The sequence below is a fragment of the Xyrauchen texanus genome, chromosome 36, assembly GCF_025860055.1.
Source record: "Xyrauchen texanus isolate HMW12.3.18 chromosome 36, RBS_HiC_50CHRs, whole genome shotgun sequence".
NCBI classification, from domain to species: Eukaryota; Metazoa; Chordata; class Actinopteri; order Cypriniformes; family Catostomidae; genus Xyrauchen; species Xyrauchen texanus.
In genome coordinates, this window is record NC_068311.1 from 16,395,056 (window position 1) to 16,414,541 (window position 19,486).

Here is a 19,486-nt window from a genome sequence, read left to right on the forward strand (position 1 = left end):
TACAACAATCAAACTCCGAACCTCCCCTCCAAACCAAACAAACAGCAAAAAGAAAATTGTGCGCATTAACCCCGTGCACGACTGTGCCAACCAGCATCCATCCCTTTAAACTCAAACAGTCCATGTGTGCCTACAAGAGTCCCGAGAAAATTATAACAATTTTGTGAGACAGAATTTCACAACAAAAGATAATCTATAAAACAAACTCCAGCCAATAGGCAAAATAAACACAAAGAACATGTAGATTAATTCCCAAAACTGTATCAAATGTGTGTGTTCCTCCACAAAACAAGCTCCAGCTCCTAGATGGAACCAGCACAAAAATAAACAAAATGGCACGACAGCTTCATCAGACAGTCAAGAGTATATTCCGTGAGTCAAGTTCACTTGGGGGCCACATGAGAAACACCAAATGGCTTACTCACTCCAGTGTTTTTATGAAGGACATCGCTTGCTGTGGACTTGTAAATACTTTGCGTCCATCCTTAGTATCTATTCTCAGTTTGGCTGGAAACATCAGAGCAAAAGCGATCTTCCGTTGATGTAAAATAGTCTTGCATTCCTTGAATCGATCACATTTCTCTCTTGTCGGATTTGCAAAGTCTGGGAACAACAAAATGTTGTGGTTCTTCTAAGAAAGCACTCCTTTAATCTTTGCCTCGTGCAACACAAGATCTTTTTTGGATGATCTCAGAAATGTGTCCAGAATTGATCGTGGCCTGTCTCCCTCTGTGAATCTCCGAGCCGGGACTCTGTGAGCTCATTCGATTTCCAGCTTATGGCCTGTTATGTCGAGCAGACTTGGAAAGAGCTCGTCTAGGAATTTCACCATATCTCTGCCTTCCTCTTGCTCAGGAATTTCAACAATTCAGAAGTTGTTTTGTTGATAATGATTCTCTAAATCCTCCAGTTTTTCCCAAATGCTTTCCAAATCCACTTTAGCTTTACAATCTGGAAAAATTGCATGTTTTAGCGTAATATGAGGTCAACATTCGGTTGAGTGAAACATGATTGATTCAAGTGTTAATACACACTGCATTCAAAAATCAGTAAACACGTTTAGGCAGATGGATTATAAGACTAGTCTCCCACTGGCAACAACATGATACCCAGGGTGAAATACTCGCTCAATTCACAGACTTGGGCTGCGAACTGCTCTGTGATACAGCTGGCTCTGGATCAGTGGCTCTGAGCAACATTCTACATCGATTGTGTACACAGAGAAAATGTCTTCGTTTCTAAAAAGATTCTATATTTTTGTTTAATAATAAGCAAATAGTTTGATTCATGAAGCCGTTTTTATGACATTTTGGTAGCATTAAAAACATTCAAGTTGTATCAACATGGGCCTTTGAAGTTGTATGCAGTCAACCAGTGGCGTCTGTACGCACCATGGATCAACTCAAAACAAGTGTGCACTGAGATGACTTAAGTGAAAAATATATTTTTTTTTATCAGACACATTCCTTGAACATGTTAGGCTGGCATTCCCCACTGAATTTTATCCTGACTTTTGAAAAACATCTTAAGGTGACACATATTCAGTTCAAGCTCTTTATTGTCATTGTTCAAATACAACTAATTTATTGATGTACAATTATATATGATGCAGGTTCAAGTGTTGGACTTTGCTGCGTTAAGACAGTGGTTATTCTTCATTTTTCATATTGGCTGCCATGTTGATGGAAAAACAAATCATGCATATTCATGCCATCGATTCTTCATTATAAATATGACAAAGACCTACTTTATAAATATCTGTTTGCTTACTGTGTTGTTTTGACTGCTGTGTTGTACAGTAGCTACCATAACCTGCAAGGTCTCTTGTAAGCAATGCATTGCTTATTTGTATGGAATGCATAGCATAGCAGAAAAGAAAGTGGCTGTGAGAAAAAAGTAATGCAAAAATAACCCAAAAGTAACGTAATGCTTTACTTTCCATAAAAATTTACTTTTAAATTAATTAAGATTTACTAAAAAAGTTAAAAGTTACTTTTAATAGTAACGTTACCCAACTCTGTTTCTGACCATTGTTATCCTTGGAATATTTTGTGAAGTGGAAATGTATTTAACAATGCTGGGAAATGTTTTAGATGTGTGATATAATTCCCAAAAGGAAAGTCAACAATAGACCAAATATTTGGTGCAAATTATTTGGTGAGTCCCTTACATTGACTTTCCCTTTGTCTCACTCAGGGATTGCTCTAATGTATATTATTTTCTTGAATACCTGCAGAACGTTTGCATATAAAAAGTTTTACATGTTGTTCTCCCAGATGCTGCATTCAGATGAGAGTTTTATAACTGTTGGGGAGTCAGTTGGGATCAGGATGTCTCATGTTGTTTTTGGTATCTGGAGCTGCTATTAGGAATGACGAGAAGGAACCACCCAAAGAATGTGGTATAAATATTTAATCTAAACACAGGATGGTAAGTTTACTGGATGTGTGTTTTTCTATCAGTCCATATAGACCAGTTCCAGTTTTTCTCTTTGGAGTTATTTTATTCCTCGGTAGCATTGTCAGCATAGGTTTGTGGCATTTCAAAACATTGGCCCCTACACTTGCTATAAAACCCAGAATTTAAGCTTAATTATCTAACAACCTTTTAGGGAATAATTACATTCAGGAAATCAGTAGGATAATCAGCAAATGTGCATGCGTGGAATGCTTTATTTGATTGACATCGTAATCAAAGTGGAAACTATCATACTGTCTCATTCCTGCCTGTCAGAAGCCATTAAGCTATCATAATGATCGTCATGTTATCCTTGTCTCTTTCAAAAAGCTCCTACATAGTCTTAATTTGAGTCACTATATTACAGCAAAATGTAGCAGGCATCCAAGCATGTATGTTGTCCTATAGTCTCTGGCCTGTCTAAACCATCTGGGGAAACATCCCCAAACTTCAAATAGAGTCCACATGCGTAGCAGCTGCTTTTCTTTCTGCCAGAGCAGATTAAACCTCCCTCTCTCTCCCAATCAGTGGGGAAGTATTGTGAGATAATGAAGAGATTCCAGGGACTGTCCTCCATCAAGCAGTCCATCTTTCCACCTCAGGAAATTAGCTTGGGAGGTCTTCCTCTTTCAGCTGGAGGATAGACACATGATGATGTGTCCTTGTCTGTCAGATCATTGACTACGGTTACATGGACAATAGAAAGAAGCTTATTGCAAGAAAATAGCATTCCCGTTTACATGCGCTGTAAAAGCGGCATACTCTTTACTCCCATATACATGTGACTCAGTCAGTAAGCAGCTTTTGCCACAGCAAATTAATTTTCCTATGATGCTTTTGTAAATAACACATGGCATCCAAGGAAGACTTCACTATTTTACTCTGTTGATTCGCTTTATTTCCAGATATTCCAGAGTTGTTGCTGGGTTGTTTCCTTAACTTACTATCACGACCTGCAGCTGAATTGTGATGCAGTATTGTGGGTTTCCCTCTTACAAAAACTCTGGGATTCCCCCAATGTACCAGCGCATATATACGGCGATAGGGGCAGTCGATATTTTACATTTGTGTGTATAAATGTTTGTAGTAGTATATATGGTTTTCACACTGTACTCCCAGAAATGTTGAATTCTTTCCGTGGTGTTGACGTTTTGTTGGGCTTCACCTATGATGTTTGTTATTCCTGTCTATCCCACGCATGCCACTTATGTGTTTACATTAGGGCTGCAACTAACGATTATTTTGATAATCGATTAATCTTAGGATTATTAGATTGATTATTTGGCGATTTATTGCAATGATTAATCATTAGCTTTTTACAGATTATTCAGCTTGTGCCTCAACATAAAATGTTGTACTAAATGTGCTTTCTAACAATAAAGAGGACAAAATCATCTTTTAAAAATACCTCTAAATGACATTCACTGTATTAACAGGAAAAAATATATTTTTTTATTAAGTTTAATTCAGTAAAGAAATTCACTGCAAAAAAAAAAAAAACCATTGTTATCAAGTGTTTTTGTCTTGATTCCATTTAAAATTGTCTAAATATCCCTACTTGAGAAGCAACATATAAGATATTTAGACTTGCTTAAAGATAATGAATCCTAAATATAAGTGTTACAAATATATTTTGTATATACTTGTAATTTTTTCACTTGGTTATACTTCTGCGAGTGCAGTAAAGACAAAATATACTTATATTCAAGATTGTCTAAAAGCAAGTATAAATATCTGCTATATATATGCTGCTTCTCAAGTGAATGCATATTTTTTGATATTTTAAAATATTTGTATTTTTTTATATTATATTCAACATTCTCAGATAACAATTTTATCTTCTGCAGTATAGTACCTAAAGTAAATGCAATTTTTTTTTTAAATATATATTTTATTTGAAAACAAGCCAAAACAAATAAAAATAAACGTATTTTGTTGCAGTGTATAATGGGTTGAAGACTACCCTCTCTCACCTCTGTTCTCTTCAATCCATCTTTAACTCACAAAAAAAAACAACTCTCTCTTATTAATAAAGATGAGTATTGCCAATTTTCTTCACAATAAGAAATGCACAGTGACATATATTATGATTCAATAAGTCACAAGCTACCACATTATAACATAGCTGCAGCAAGCGTGCGCGCTCAAGGGATGAGCGTCCCCGTGACCGTGTGCATCAGCCGGGTGCGGTTTCAATCTCTTCCCCCTTAGATTGGGACATTCACGCAACTCATAGAAGAGGCGCCGACCGCATAGAGAAATGCCAGTTTTGGAGTTTGTTGTTAATTACATGATCTGCTTCCGTATTATTTGAACTTTAATAAAGCTATAACACATTAAATATAACTGCATTTAAGATGTAACACCGGGGTGTTTCCTTTAAAGAGCTCCGACTCCACATATTCAATAATGAGAGTGCTTCTGTAATTACTTATTTGGTATTTTTGTATAATTCTCTTGTACTTTGTGATGTACATCACCTGAAGCTGTTTGGAAAGTTTAGAGTGCATCTGGACTGTGAGCTGTGTAATTCTTCCTCTCCTCAGTCAGTCGTGAACTGCAGTGCTGCTCTCCTGCATCATAATTAGAGTTTAACGTAATCTCATGTTGTGTTAAATGAGATCAAACAACTATTCGACAATTACAATTTTTTGTAGACAATTTTTTGTTGTCGACTAATCGTTTCAGCCCTAGTTTACATGAGCACATTAAGCCGCATTATCCAAGAGAAACCTTAGTGTGTTAAACCACATTCTCTTAATCCCTTGATTGGTGTAAGGAAATCAGCATTCTTGTTTGCATGACGTTTCAGAATGCCGCTTTCTGCTAAAACTTTGGAATAAACTGTTTTCTTAAGTGCAGTATACGTGGTCATTGTTAAAGACCCAATGAAATAAAAATCTGTCTTTTAGTCCACTTGTCTTAGCTTTGAGAAAATTGGTGAATACATTTTCTTCACTTAATATGATATTAATAATTCCCTAACCGATATACAGTTCACTGCATATTTAAAAGGTAGTCTATTTCCTCCCTGAACACAGACCAAACAATGACCTTTTTCACAGACTTTGATGCATTTCTGACTTTAGTTGACAGAGTTTAGCACACTTTTAATTTCAATTATTTAATGTATTGTTATATCACTATAATTTGTGTTATATAACCCTGGAATTAATTATTAAAAAAAAAAACTAGTGATACTTTACCAGAGTAATTTTTACAGTAAATCCATCTCTCTTTATTTTTTGTCTTTCGGAAATGTTTGAAAATGTACAGTACTGGCAAAAGGCTTCGGCACATAAGATGTTTCACAAAAACATTTGTCTTAAAGGAATAGTTCATCATTTACTCCGCCTCATGGCATCCCAGATGTGTATGACTGTCTTTCTTCAGCAGAAAACAAATGAAGATTTTTAGAAGAATATTTCAGCTCTGTAGGTCCATAAAATGCAAGTGAATGTGTGCATTTGGAATGTAGCCATCATAAACGTAATTCATATGACTCCAGTGGATTAATTAAGGTGTAAGGAATAGATATTTATTTAAACAAAAAAAAATGTTGGGGGGTGAACTATTCTTTTAAGATTTTTATTTATATCTTCAGCTTTAGTGTCTCAATAGGAGGTATACATTTTAGAGATCCAGACATTCCTTCTGCAAATAGAATAGAAGAACCCCACTGAACATTGAGTCAGTCTGGGATCACATGTAGAGACAGAAGAAATTTAGGCAGCCTAAATAGAGAGAAGAAAATCCTTTGGAACATCCTATCTGCCAACAACCATGTATACCTAGGAGAAGGATAGTATTGACCAAATATTGATTTAGCCTTTTATGTTTACTGGATGACGTTAAATGAGAATTGTTTATGGCATTATTTCTGAAGAAATTCTCACTATGCAACAGTTCCACAAGTGCTTAACTTTTCACAGTACTGTATATTTTATTTTGTTGTGGGAGGAAATGGGAACACAACAATAATATTTGGTCTCCCATTCACAGCTATAGACGTTTACCCTGCTATAGTTTACTTCCACTTTCCAAACCAGGAAATGTGAAAAGTATCCCTATTGATGAAAAAACATGAGCCCTTTGATATATCCTGACTGCCTGTAATACATCAACACAGGAAAGAAAATGGCACATATCAAGTGATTTCTTTGTGTTTTAAGACCTTAAATCGAGGGCTTTACTTCAAAGCAATGAAAGTCTAGGCATGAACTTGGACCTGTCTTGCAATTTGAAGAATGCTTTCCCAGAAAGGAGAATGCATCACTCTCAACACCGTTTGTGTGTGTGTGTGTGTGTGTGTGTGTGTGTGTGTGTGTGTGTGTGTATGTGTGTGAGTGACTCTGAAAGCATCTCTGTGTTTTTGAGGAGGCTTGTAAAAGTGGTAAATTCCAGGGGGCAGCTGGTGCCGGCTGTTAGAATTCCATTTGTCTGTGAAGGAGAGAAGAAAGAGTGACGGCCAAACTCTCTCCACTCTCAGCCGAGGAAAGTCTCTCTAAACACATTGGCAGCGGCCAGTATCCCCGTTCATCCAATGCTGCAGCTGCTCTCAAAGGAAGTTCTGCATGGTAGTAATTATGCATTGTCAGAGTCCAAACACTGTGGCTGCAATGGGAGGTGTGTCACTGGCTGTGACTCTGCATTGAGTGGCTGGGAAAGTCAAAGCCCATCTGATGTGGTGGTATCAGGTGGAGCAACATGTGGAGGCCCAACGGTGCAGCTGCTGTAGGCTTGGCTTACAAGAATGTGGAGTAAAAAGCAGCAGAGGGTGGTTTCATCAGGCCATGTGGTTTGGTCCCCACCCTGTTGAAGCATAGAGATCTTCCCACTAAAAATAATATAGTGGCTGGAAGGTCGGAAGGGCAGGCAGGAAACATGCTCATTAAATCTTCATCTCATTTCAATCTTGGATCTGGATAGTATTTTCATATTAAATACGAGTTCATTTATTAATTGCTTTTAATGTGGCTGAGAGATTTAGATTGAAAGACTGTTTTTTTAAATCGCCTCGTTTGAAAGGGATAAAACCAACCCAACACAAACTCAATTTAAGCTTGTGAACTTCATGTTGCTGTTTAAGCAGTCTCCCACATAAGACTCTGAAAATACCGAATTGACAGTGAGGCTGTAAAAAAACACTACTGCCATGCTATTTGGGTCATTGTAGATATTTTGTCTCCTCTTTCAGGCACTGGAGGAGGCACAGAAAGCCATCCAGCAACTCTTTGGCAAAATCAAAGACATTAAAGACAAGGCGGAGAAATCAGAGCAAATGGTGAGTAAAAATAAGCCCTCCAGACAGGAACACAGAGTATACAAGTCCCAGAGTAAATAGCCCCCCCCCCCCAAACAGGGTGGGTAACTGAGGAAGATAAAACTGTGACATCCTGTGGTTTTGTCCACAGCACTCTTTTTGAGCCCAAGAAAATACACTACACATTTGTGAGTTGAATTCAGTGCAGGTCATAGGAAGGGCAGGGGAACAATAGCTCTGTCCCTGGGCTGAATATGCTGGAGCAATCTAAAGGTATCTAAAATGTAACTCTCCTTCAGGTGAAAGAGATCACACGGGACATCAAGCAGTTGGACCATGCGAAACGCCACCTGACGACTTCTATAACCACCCTCAATCACCTGCACATGCTGGCCGGTGGTGTGGACTCTCTTGAGTATGTTCACACAAGAGATATTCTCCAAAGAACAAAATCAATGATTGGAGGTTGCTCTTTGTTCAGTAACCACTAGGACTTTCAATTTAACGCATTCATTTAGTTAATTATATGAAAAATAAACACATTGAAAAAGTTTATGTAATTATTTATGCCTCCTGATCCTGTCATCTTAAAAACACAGTATCATGGTGTAAAAAAAATAATGGAAGTCCACCTGACCTGATATATGTACATAGTCCATCAATTAAAAAATAGCGAGAATGTCGCCTATGTGAACAGACCCTAAGTCTCGATTGCAATCCAAAGGCCAGTGATAGTTATATGTTCAATGATATGGAAATAAAAAATAAGTATATTGACTTAAAGCCACTTTCTGCAATGTCTATTCAATGCTTTTATCTGACATAGTAATGTAATGTCTTTGAATTGTCTTCATTTTGGGGCTTTTCTTAGCTAATTTTGATTACGTGCAATTATTTAATTACCATATCATGTAATTAAATAGATTAACATTTTAAATTGATAGCCTTGATCACACAAGAAGTTTTGGATTGAATTTAGTATTTAAAAACCTTGTCTGATTGTACCTTTGCAGAGCTATGACTCGAAAGAGGCAGTATGGAGAGGTGGCCAATCTCCTGCAGGGTGTGGTCAATGTGCTTGAGCATTTTCAGAAGTACATGGGAATCCCACAGATTCGCCAACTTTCAGAGAGGTACAAACACATTTACACACTCAAACTAAAGACACTCACTCACACACACTGTTTATATGACATAAATCCCTGTTGTAATTCAGTGTTACTGAAGGTCTGTGGATCCTGTATTTGTTTACTGAGAATGTAGCCCAGGAAGGAAATCTGCTCCACAGTGTATCTTTATTTAAATTCTTTCCCACTTTGGCCTTGTCCCTGAGCGTAAAGCTGCTCTTTGTTTCTGGCCCTTCCCAGTGGTGGAGCTCTCTCTGACTGGGTGGTGCCATCCCTATCCCCTGCAGGCCCGGAGGCTGCGTCTTTTGTTAGGAAAGAAACAGGCCTCCAGTCCTTGTGTTCCTGGACTTCCTATTGCTTGTTTATATTAGATGATCTGATAAAGCTGTTGGTTCATAAGCCGATGGCAAGGAAGGGTGTGTTTGATGTGAAAAACAATTTCCTTGATTGTTCCAGTTTATGCTTATCTGGAAAAGTTTGCATCTGTGATTCCTTTTCAGTGCCTGCACAAGCCTTTTTCTTCAGTTCTTAAAGAGATAGGTCACCTAAAAATAACAAATCTGTCATTATTTACTTGTATGACTTTTCTTTCTTCGGTGGAACACAAAGGGGATTGTTTGGTATATGGATGTGTCAGGGTGGACAACATTTTTAGTGGTGGTGGTTTTAATGGAAGATCCATTTCTTTTTTTTTTTTTTTAGTTAAATTAAGAGACGCATCTTCTTTGAAAGCTTCTTATTTTTTTTGCATGCTGATAGCTTGCTGTGCTAAACAGTGAATAACAGTCAGCATGGTTGAACCCTCTGCAAGAAGTCTTTTGGTAAGGCTGACATTCTGCCAAAATCCATGCAAGAAAGAAAGACATATGGGTTTGAAACAATATGAGGGTGAGTTAATGAAGACAGTAGTTTCATTTAGGGTGAACTATCTCTTTAACTTTTCACCTTTCTATTCTCATATGTTTAAAAAGTTTCTTTGATTTACAATGAAGATTTGTTTTTTTGAGCATGCATTCGTAGATCAAGTGGCTCAAGCAAATACAATCTTTTGCTAAAACAGCATTTATGTGTGCCAAAGTATATCCGCTGTTTCTGACCGCTGCGTGACCGTTTTTCCGTCTGTTTTTGAGGTGTAGAAAAATATTAAAGTTGATGAGGGTGGGGATTAGGCCTCGGAATTTACAATGTAAATAATACCAGCCCTCCTTTGGTGATCAGATGGGCTGTTTAGTGCACAATAAGATCTTGCTTGTCTTGAACTACACAAGCTTAAGAGAAAAAAGTCAGTAGCACTTTATTTTACAGTACTGTTCTACAATTACGTACTATATAATTACAGCAACTATAGTAATTACTAGGTACTGACCCAAACCTTAACCCATATTAAGTACATTAAGTAGTTACCTAATACTGCTCAGTACTTTCTTGGGTAAATACACTCCAAGGATACTGAAAGTACACGTACTGTAAAATAAAGTGCAACCAAAAGGTCTTAAGAAAATTTTTTAATGGTAATGTCTAATTGGATGTTTGTGATGCTCAATGTTATTTGAAGCCAAATATGGAGAAAGTGAGATGTTTTCATTCTGAGCCCGACCGTCCCTAAATGGAGATGTCTGGTTGGTTAGAAGGTGTGGCAAATATGTTTAATCAGGGGCAGCAGCTGAGGGATGTGCTGCAGTTCAGACAGTGTTGGAGTCTAAATGGAGTTGGTGAGAGAACAAATTGGTAGAAATCTGCCACGTTGAAGACTGTTGGCTGACTGGCAATCACATGTGTCTCTTCCTCTCCTTCACTCTCTTTTTCTATCTCTCCCCCTGAGTGTGGTGTTGTTTACTTGGAATGGCACTTGCATGAAGTCTGGTTTTGCCAACTACTGAACGAGAAATGAAAAGAGCATCTTCTAGTCATCGCTTTGTGGTTCATCCAGACCCTTTTGATGGGACTGGGCTTAGTTTTAGAAATTGTGCTCCAGTGTAGAACTTGGAACCATTGAATTGAATTTGAATTGACGTCTGTATTCATTTAAGTAGGTAGCAGTTATTTCTCTCTCCGGTTTTATTTTTGCTCAGTGCTGATCTTGGCCATTTAATGCAGTTGTTTTTAAGATATGTTACAGTTCCATGTTCCATGTACCAGCCCTTCACCTATTGCCCATACCAAGGCGTAGATCCCTTTATTGTGTTTTAAGACTGGATGTCAGGGAATTCCATTATGAGTCCACCAGGTGTCTTTTTTAAAAGCAATTCCAAGGATTATTCAAATGTTTTCCACCTCTTCAGAGTTAAAGCAGCACAGAGCGAGCTTGGCACACAGATATTGGCTGATTTCGAGGAGACGTTTCCAGTCCAGGCGTCAAAGGTATTGCCCTGCAAAACTGAGATGAACAGATTATTTGTTATCAACTCTTAATAATAATGCAGTTAGATAAAATAATAAAGTTAGTCTCTGTATCACTTGAAAATGGATGATAAACATTTGGTTTGTTATTAACAGAAATCTGGAGGTCCTAGCATCATTCTAAAAGACGCTTGCTTGGTGGCGAATGTCCTGGATCCTCGTATTAAGCAAGAGATCATCAAAACGTTCATAAGGCAACACCTCTCTGAATACCTAGTGCTCTTCCAAGAGAACCAGGATGTAAGTGTGACCCTGATTTGTGCATCTGTACATTGGCATGTAGAAAATGTGCTATATCTTCTTCCTCCTCTTCTGTTTTCAATACAGGTGGCATGGCTCGACAAGATAGACCGCCGCTATGCATGGATCAAGCGTCAGCTAGTGGACTATGAAGAGAAGTATGCCCGTATGTTCCCTGAGGAGTGGTGTATGACTGAACGCATCGCTGTAGAGTTCTGTCATATTACTAGGTACAAACATAGCACCTCACACTAATGCTGCATTCATGTCATTGAAATTACCATAGTTAAAAGTTCCAGACTAGTAAAAACCATTAGTAATTACTAAGCATCAAACGTAGTTGTATTGTCAGAATTTTATGAAAGCTCTGATTTTGTTGTGGTATTTTGTCAAATTGATTTAAATGTTTAAAAGGTATAATTGATTAGAAATCCGGCATGATGGGATTTACATGCATTCAGTAAAAAAGACTTCAATATTACACTTGTCTAGACTTTAGACAACTCACAACTATGGAATGGTTTAACAAAAGAATAAATCGTGTACATTATGACATGAATGATTGGATGGGGAGGGGAACCGCTTACATGTCTTGTATTTCAGCAGCAGTAGGCTGTATGTGTGTTTTCTATGGTCAGATTCCTCTCAAGAGAGTCATTCCAAAACCCTCAATGCCTGGAAAGAACGTTTGAGGCCCGTTGTAATCCGATCTTAAATATTTATCTTTTTTTGAAAATCTTTTTTTAAAAATGTATGTAGGAATGGATTCACCACATCATCTTCTGCCTATTTAGGCCTAATTTTTGTTGCAAAAGGGCACTTTTTCAAGCTGACTATAACTGGAACTGCCTTTTGAAAACAACAGTGGTCCACTGTGGTTTTCTTTAACAGCCAAACCAGGCATCTGCACATACTGGCCTATAAAAGCACTGAACTGAAGCCTTAGTCCTACTTGGCACATTTGGTTTTGCTCACTACAGTCTGTGTTTTGTTTGCTTATCAGAACCGAGCTGGCTAAATTGATGCGAACCCGTGCCAGGGAGATTGAGGTCAAACTTTTGCTCTTTGCTATTCAGAGGACTACCAATTTCGAAGGGCTGCTTGCTAAACGCTTCTCAGGCTGCACCTTGAACGACGGGCCTGGGGTAAGGCCATTTCCCATGTTGTTCTTCTAGCTTTGGACCATGCCGGTTTGAGGGCGAGCACAAAAGGTTTATATTGGGGCTTTAATGCACTGGTAATCCAGTTTGTTTGGTTTAAACTATTAAACAATGTGATGTTTCTTCTCCTTTGCTTTCTCAGCAGAAAAGACCTGAGATGCCCCTAGAACCCACTAACCCCTTTCTGGAGGATGAGTCTGGGGAGGACAATGTGTCAGAAAAGGATGAAGATTTGGATCGAGTGAGACTTCTTGTCCTTGTCCACACTTCTTAACCGTTTGTTTTCACAAGTTGCACACTACCATGCAGCTTTGTTTTATCCTACTGTCAGGACTGAAGTAGACATGCAGAAAGAGTTTAATTCTTTGAATTTAAAGGTGTAGTTCAACCAATAATTTTAATTCTGTCATAGTTTACTCCCCCTCATGTTCTTTCTTATGCGGAACGCAAAAAGAGATGTTTTAATGAATATTGAGATCAGTTTTTTCATTAGTCTTTTTTTTATTTTTGCACTTTTTACAACACTCGTCATTTCAAAGCAGCTTTACATAAAATTATGCTGTTACAGAAAAATAAGTTGGAATGTTTTAAAGTCTTCATTGTGCGGTTAGATGAAACATTTTATTGTAGATTATGCCTTAAAATATTATTTGCTCACCTCTAGTGAGCAAGCAACTTTGGCAAGGAACACAAAACTCCAGTTCCCCTTTGGCTAAACAGCATGAATATAATAATAACTGAGTAGATGTTGGTGGCCAATGTTTAAACAAAAGGATTTTGTATAATGTAAGTCCATCCTAAATTAACTGCAGAAGTGCACACAGATGCATTGCCTTTTGTTATAGCAGTGGATAGTGATTCACTTTAAAGCTTAAAAAGGAGGGAAAGTATCATAGAAGTAGTCCATGCGACTCATGCATCTTTTGAAGGTTTATGAAAAGTTTTGGTTAGAAACTGCCCGAAATTTAAGTCGTCATTGTATTTGTATTGCACTTTTCACAACACGCATTGTTGCAAAGCAGCTTTACAGAAAATAATGCATTAACAGACAATGAAACCATAAAATCTATAACGTTTTAGTCATCATTGTGTGGTTTGATTAAATATGATTGTAAATTGTGTATACAAATAAATAATTAAATCATAATTGTCTGCGATGGACTGGTGACCTGCCCAGGGTGTCCCCCGCCTTTCGCCCAATGTTAGCTGGGATAGGCTCCAGCCCCCCGCGACCCTGTACACAGGATAAGCGGTTGACGATGGATGGATGGATGGATGGATGGATGGAATCATAATTGTATCCCCAGTGAGCAAGCTGAAGGCGACTGTGGGAAGGAACACAAAACTCAATAAGATTTTGGTTTATGGAGAAAAATAACCAGGCTCACTGTGGGGGTCAGTTCCGCTCTGGCTAAACAGCATGAATATAATGCCAATATTAGTTTGTCATTTAAAATTTAAGTTTTATTAATAATACTTAAGTCATTTTTAAGTGAAAATCTGTTGCACGTTCCAGGGACGTTAAAAACAAAGCTTTTTGCATGAACACGCATTCCACTGTGAATGAGCTTCTCTCATGCAGTCGTGAACACACAACAAACGTCAAGATGAATTTTCATTTTTGGGTAAACTATTCCTTTAAGTTTAGCAGTTTAGGGAAACTCCTTTGCAGCTGATGACCCCATTTGTACCATATGCCGTTTACCCCTCCCATCGTCTGATAGAACTTGATACCACATTTGGTACTGTTCCAATGTGCAATTTACTTTTCTTTCTAATGTTGTTTGATTGGACTTACGTTTGAACTCTGGGTCAAGGTCAGATGCATATTCTCTGATTGTTGTGTTATGAAAACATTCAAGGCTTGATGTACTTAGAACTCTTTATTTGTGAGTGCATTTATCAAACTTTTAAAGTATACTTTATGACAGCTTGGCTCTGTCTTTGATCCTTTATTTATTCCATGCAGATTGTTTTCTTTTATCTTTACCTTTCTGAAGATTTTCTCAGTATCAGGTGTTGTAAGAGGTTTCTGATGATTTGGGTTCCTCAGAAGTTCACTGTTATCACAGTGCAGCTTATGTTGCTGTGTTTTTGCAATGGAATTTCCTTCCACTTTCCCCCGTGACTCTGGTGCCACTGTATCGCATGAAAAGGAACCTCTTAAGAAATCCCTGATTGAGCAATGTTTTGCTGTTCACAGCCAAAGAAGCCCAAGGCTCCTGACAACCCATTCCATGGCATTGTGTCCAAGTGCTTTGAGCCTCACCTCTACGTTTACATCGAATCACAGGATAAGTAAGTGAAATGAGCTGGAACGTTGTACACAATAATGAGAGAATGACACATGCAATGATAAGTCACACTGAAAGTTGCCTATTCATTTACAAGTAACCATGCTGCTAAAGAGGTTTGATACAGCTCAACAGATCTGAATTTTTATAGACTCCACAAAATCAAAATTAAGCCTTTTTTAGTCCGTGTGTCTACATGCTATTGTACTCGAACATTGAAAAAATACACTTTTAGCAGATTTATGCATTTAAAAGTCTTTCTCTTCTGGTAATATGGACTAAAATATTGATGACTTCAGGCTTCAAATATTTGATGCTCTGATGTGACTCATTAACATGGGACAAAAAAACTGCGCTCATTGAGCAATTTCTTGGGGTCTTTATTGGCTCTCACAAACACCCTCTTTAGTAACTCAGGGAAACTGATGCTTAGATGGGCTTGGTTTGTGAGCTTCCCTTTCCTGTGCCCCCTTTTCAGTAATTACCATAAGTCTTTATCTCTCTACCTCACCGGTGGCCACTAGGGATTGAGCGGTTTAAAACGGACTGTTATCATACCTTTGAAATATTCTCATTAACGGTATTGCATGAAGAAAAAGACAGATTTTTTTCAGAACTTTTCTAAAATGCAAATCAGTTTAATTAAGACAGAATCTGGGACATTTACACAGCATCATATAAACTTGACTAGATCAAATAAATCTTTAAATTGCGACTTTCTCATGTTGCATTTGACTGTCACTCAATTTTAAAGGTGACATTCAGGTGTCGCGAGTGCTATGTATAACGAGCACATCAGAAGTCCAGCACGAGCGCAACATTTACAGACATGTCCGAGTCTGAACCTTTATTTCCGCCACCACAGAAGTTTAATTCGGCTGTCTGGTATTACTTGGCTATGTAAAAGACCCACAAAGCACCATCAATGTTGAAATACAGTACACAGGATTTACACAAATTATAGTCCGTAAAATCACCAGATTCAATGTAGTTTTACATGATTTGTATAATTTGTAACTGATTTAAAACCTCATTCAACTTTACGATGTGCCAACAGTAGGCTAATGTGTTTGATAATACTAATAATGTTTTATTTGTAAAACATGGTACTAAATAGTGTTTACAAAATGCATGGCTTTTGGTGGTCAGGAAATTGACATTGACAAAATGCATGCAAGAAATTGACAGTGAAACTGTGGCAGAAATTGTCAGTATTGGACAAAATGACAATAAATAAACTGCACATGAATAATATATTTTCAGTAGGTATTGTAGAATTGAACTAAATTACAAATGCAACAAATTACTGAATGCATGCAAATGAATATTTTAAGTTATTAACCTGGTTAACCTGGGCAATAATCATTATAAATTATTACAATTAAATTTCATAAATCATAAAATAACAATAACAAAATATGTTTAGTTATAATTATCTGACTACTGTACATGTTGGCAAATTTATTTTTTTTATTAATGTTTACCTGTTTGTGATTTACCTTGTCGGATTAAGAGAGTGTGTTGATGTTCAAGATCAAAAGTTAAAAGGTTTAATGTTGAAGAAATCCAAAATAAAGTTCAATTGGTTATAACTGAAATAATTATCTGTGTGTTTATCAGAAATAGCCTATTTCATAACCAAATATTGAACTGCTTTTAATATTATCTATGCACCTAAATACAGTGAACCCGTAATACCGTGGTAATTTTTGTGACCGTTATACCGTTAAAATGTCATACCATTACACCCCTTGTCCCCACTAAAGCAAAAATGGTTCCCATTAGCTGTTAACCACAAATGCTGTAGACATCCTGAAAAGGACCCTCTTCTTCTTTAAACATCCATCTTTTCTGTTTCTCGTTTTTTTACCTATTTCTTTCTCCCTTGCCTCGCTGTCTCACCCACTGGAATACCAAGAAAAGAGCTTCGTATGTAGGCTATTCTTTGGCCCATGTAATACTGCTGGCACTGCCTTAAGTAGAGTGACCTTTTTGTTAACAACGGCTTGCATTATACCGCTCCAGACTGACATGTCTGGCATGAGTGTCCACATTCTTCTTTTGGGTTAGTACTGATTACTCAGTGCTGAGAGAGATGGACTATTTACTGTGACATTATAATATATCTTCTGTTCAAAGCAAGTTTAACACCACTTTATGATTCCAGTCTCATTCAGATATGTGGTATCATCGCACATTTTTCTGCAATACTTCTGATCAGTTTGGCATTCTGCAGTCGATGACCAACAAACTGTATAACTGACTGTTGTCCCAAACAATTTCCTACATAGCTAGATTCATTAATTCTCCTATAATTAAAGGGATACCCAAAAGAAAAATTCTGCCATCATTTAATCACTCTCATGTTGTTCCAAACTGCAAAGACTTTCTTCCATGGAACATAAAGGATGTTAGGCAGAATGTTAGGGGCTGACAGCCTTTCATTGTGTGGAATAGATTCCATCAAAATTTATGGTGACTGAGACTAACATTCTGCCTGACATTTGCTTTTTAGTTTGGAACAACATGAGGGTGAGTAAAGTACTACAAAATTGTCATTTTTGGGTAAACTATTTCTTTAAGCTCAAGTACCTAATCCGGGAAATTTGAAAATGGTGTTTTTGTTTTCGAAACACTCTTCGTCCACACTGCCGTTTCCAAACATTTTCCCAAAGTTTGCTCGTCCACACTTAAACATCTGAAAACCCTTAAATCCCCTTACTGGGCATTTAAAAAACTAAAAAATATAACGGTGGCCCGGCGTCATTTCCATGTATGGTCTGAAATGGAATTGTTGTTGCCTTTGAAGGAATGCAGTGTGAAGGTTGTACAAAAGTAACATTTATCTTTAACAACGCTATCAAAGTGAATAGCAGGCCCTACAACGCCGCTACAACATGTGCCGCTATTTTTATTGTTTTGGGTTGTATGGATCACTTGACTGCATCACATTACAACATATGTCATCGTTGTCAAATATCTAAATTTTCCCTGTCCACACTACGCAAAGATGGCATTTTGAAACGTATCCACTTAGAAGAGCGTTTTTGGTGAAAACTTAGAGAAATTAATGCATTTTCAAGTGAAAGTTTGGACATGGACTTAAATTAATATTTAATGTCCATTTATTGATTTATTTAGTAAATACTATGTAATGCTGTCAGTAGGTCATAGTCACAAAATATGCCTCTTCAAGTTTTGCAGTTTTGGCTCTTTTAAAAAAACAAAACTTGATGTTTATGTGTTGACAACCCTATCACTAATGTTATTGTTTCTTGTCTTAGGAATCTCGGAGAACTGATTGAGCGATTTGTTGCTGATTTCCGGGCTCAGGGTCCTCCTAAATCGGGCACAGATGAGGGTGGTGCTGTGCTCCCCAGCTGTGCAGATCTCTTTGTGTATTACAAGAAGTGCATGGTCCAGTGCTCCCAACTTAGCACTGGAGAACCAATGATTGCACTGTCCACCATCTTCCAAAAGTATCTGCGCGAGTATGCTTGGAAGATCCTGTCTGGGAACCTGCCCAAGTGAGTTGAAGGCTCTCACATTGCTTTTCTCTGTGTATTCCTTGTTATGATTGGATTCTTGGTAGTTCTCTCAAAAAAACAAAAATGATTGTGTTTTTACAAACTCTTAAGTCTTTCTTCAGTGGAACACAAAAGATGAGAGCCTGTGTCACCGTTCATTTTCATTGCATCTTTTTTTCCATAAAATAAAAGTTAGGGGTGACTGAGGTTGTAAGTTCCTTTACATTCTGACTAAGATCTCCTTTTGTGTTCCATTGAAGAATGAAATTCATACATGCTTGGAACAACAGAATTTTTTTTTTGGCTGAACTATCCCTTTAAAACTGTAGTGATGCTGGAGAGGTAAGAGAGTGGTCGTCTCTGTATGGTCGCATTTGTGTAGTTTCTCTGTGCTGTTCTTCAAAGGAAGAAAAATCCTCATCCATTGCTTGTGTGGTTTACCCTGTATTGTCTTTGGGAGATTAAAAATGGGGGCTTTGTTTTGGAGACCTGTCTTGTGGTTTCCATGCTATTTTTCTTGTGTTTCTTTCAGCAGGGAGGGTGGTGTTTGGCCAGAGGGTGAGTTAGGGTGCTTTGGTAACCATGTTTGTGTGTGTTTTGTGCGTGTTTTGTGCGTGTTTGCATGCAGAACCAGCACCAATAGTGTTGGTCTGACCATTAGCAATCTGCTTAAGGAGAAAGAGGGATCAGAAGTGGCCAAGTTCACGACCGAAGAGCTCTGTCTTATCTGCAGCATCCTCAGCACAGCCGAATACTGCTTGGCTACTACTCAGCAGGTTCCCACAATCACACACCATAAACACATCACTCATATCTTACAAACGTATGTTTTTTTTTTAATTGTGCAAATGTCCTTTCTTTTGTTAACAGCTGGAGGAGAAACTTAAAGAGAAGGTAGACAAATCCCTTATGGAGAGAATCAATTTAACTGGAGAGATGGACACTTTTAGCACGTAAATATCAGTCACACTTTAAAGACACAATTAAATCAGTTTACAAGCGCAGCTTTCTTGTGTTG

The 19,486-nt window shown here is 37.7% G+C and overlaps 1 protein-coding gene across 2 annotated transcripts in view; it reads left to right on the plus strand.

The window, feature by feature from the left end:
• Window positions 1-19,486, plus strand: part of LOC127629886 (vacuolar protein sorting-associated protein 53 homolog) — a 39,442-nt gene that overhangs the window by 10,085 nt on the left and 9,871 nt on the right. Inside the window, exons 5-16 of one of the 2 annotated variants that reach the window (XM_052107173.1) lie at window positions 7,655-7,741; window positions 8,020-8,135; window positions 8,734-8,853; window positions 11,130-11,208; window positions 11,344-11,487; window positions 11,575-11,717; window positions 12,491-12,632; window positions 12,790-12,888; window positions 14,851-14,945; window positions 18,226-18,468; window positions 19,097-19,244; window positions 19,339-19,421. In XM_052107173.1, coding sequence (XP_051963133.1) covers window positions 7,655-7,741; window positions 8,020-8,135; window positions 8,734-8,853; window positions 11,130-11,208; window positions 11,344-11,487; window positions 11,575-11,717; window positions 12,491-12,632; window positions 12,790-12,888; window positions 14,851-14,945; window positions 18,226-18,468; window positions 19,097-19,244; window positions 19,339-19,421 — 1,499 coding nt within the window. The remainder of the gene's footprint in view (window positions 1-7,654; window positions 7,742-8,019; window positions 8,136-8,733; window positions 8,854-11,129; window positions 11,209-11,343; window positions 11,488-11,574; window positions 11,718-12,490; window positions 12,633-12,789; window positions 12,889-14,850; window positions 14,946-18,225; window positions 18,469-19,096; window positions 19,245-19,338; window positions 19,422-19,486) is intronic. The other variant, XM_052107174.1, reaches the window with a different exon arrangement.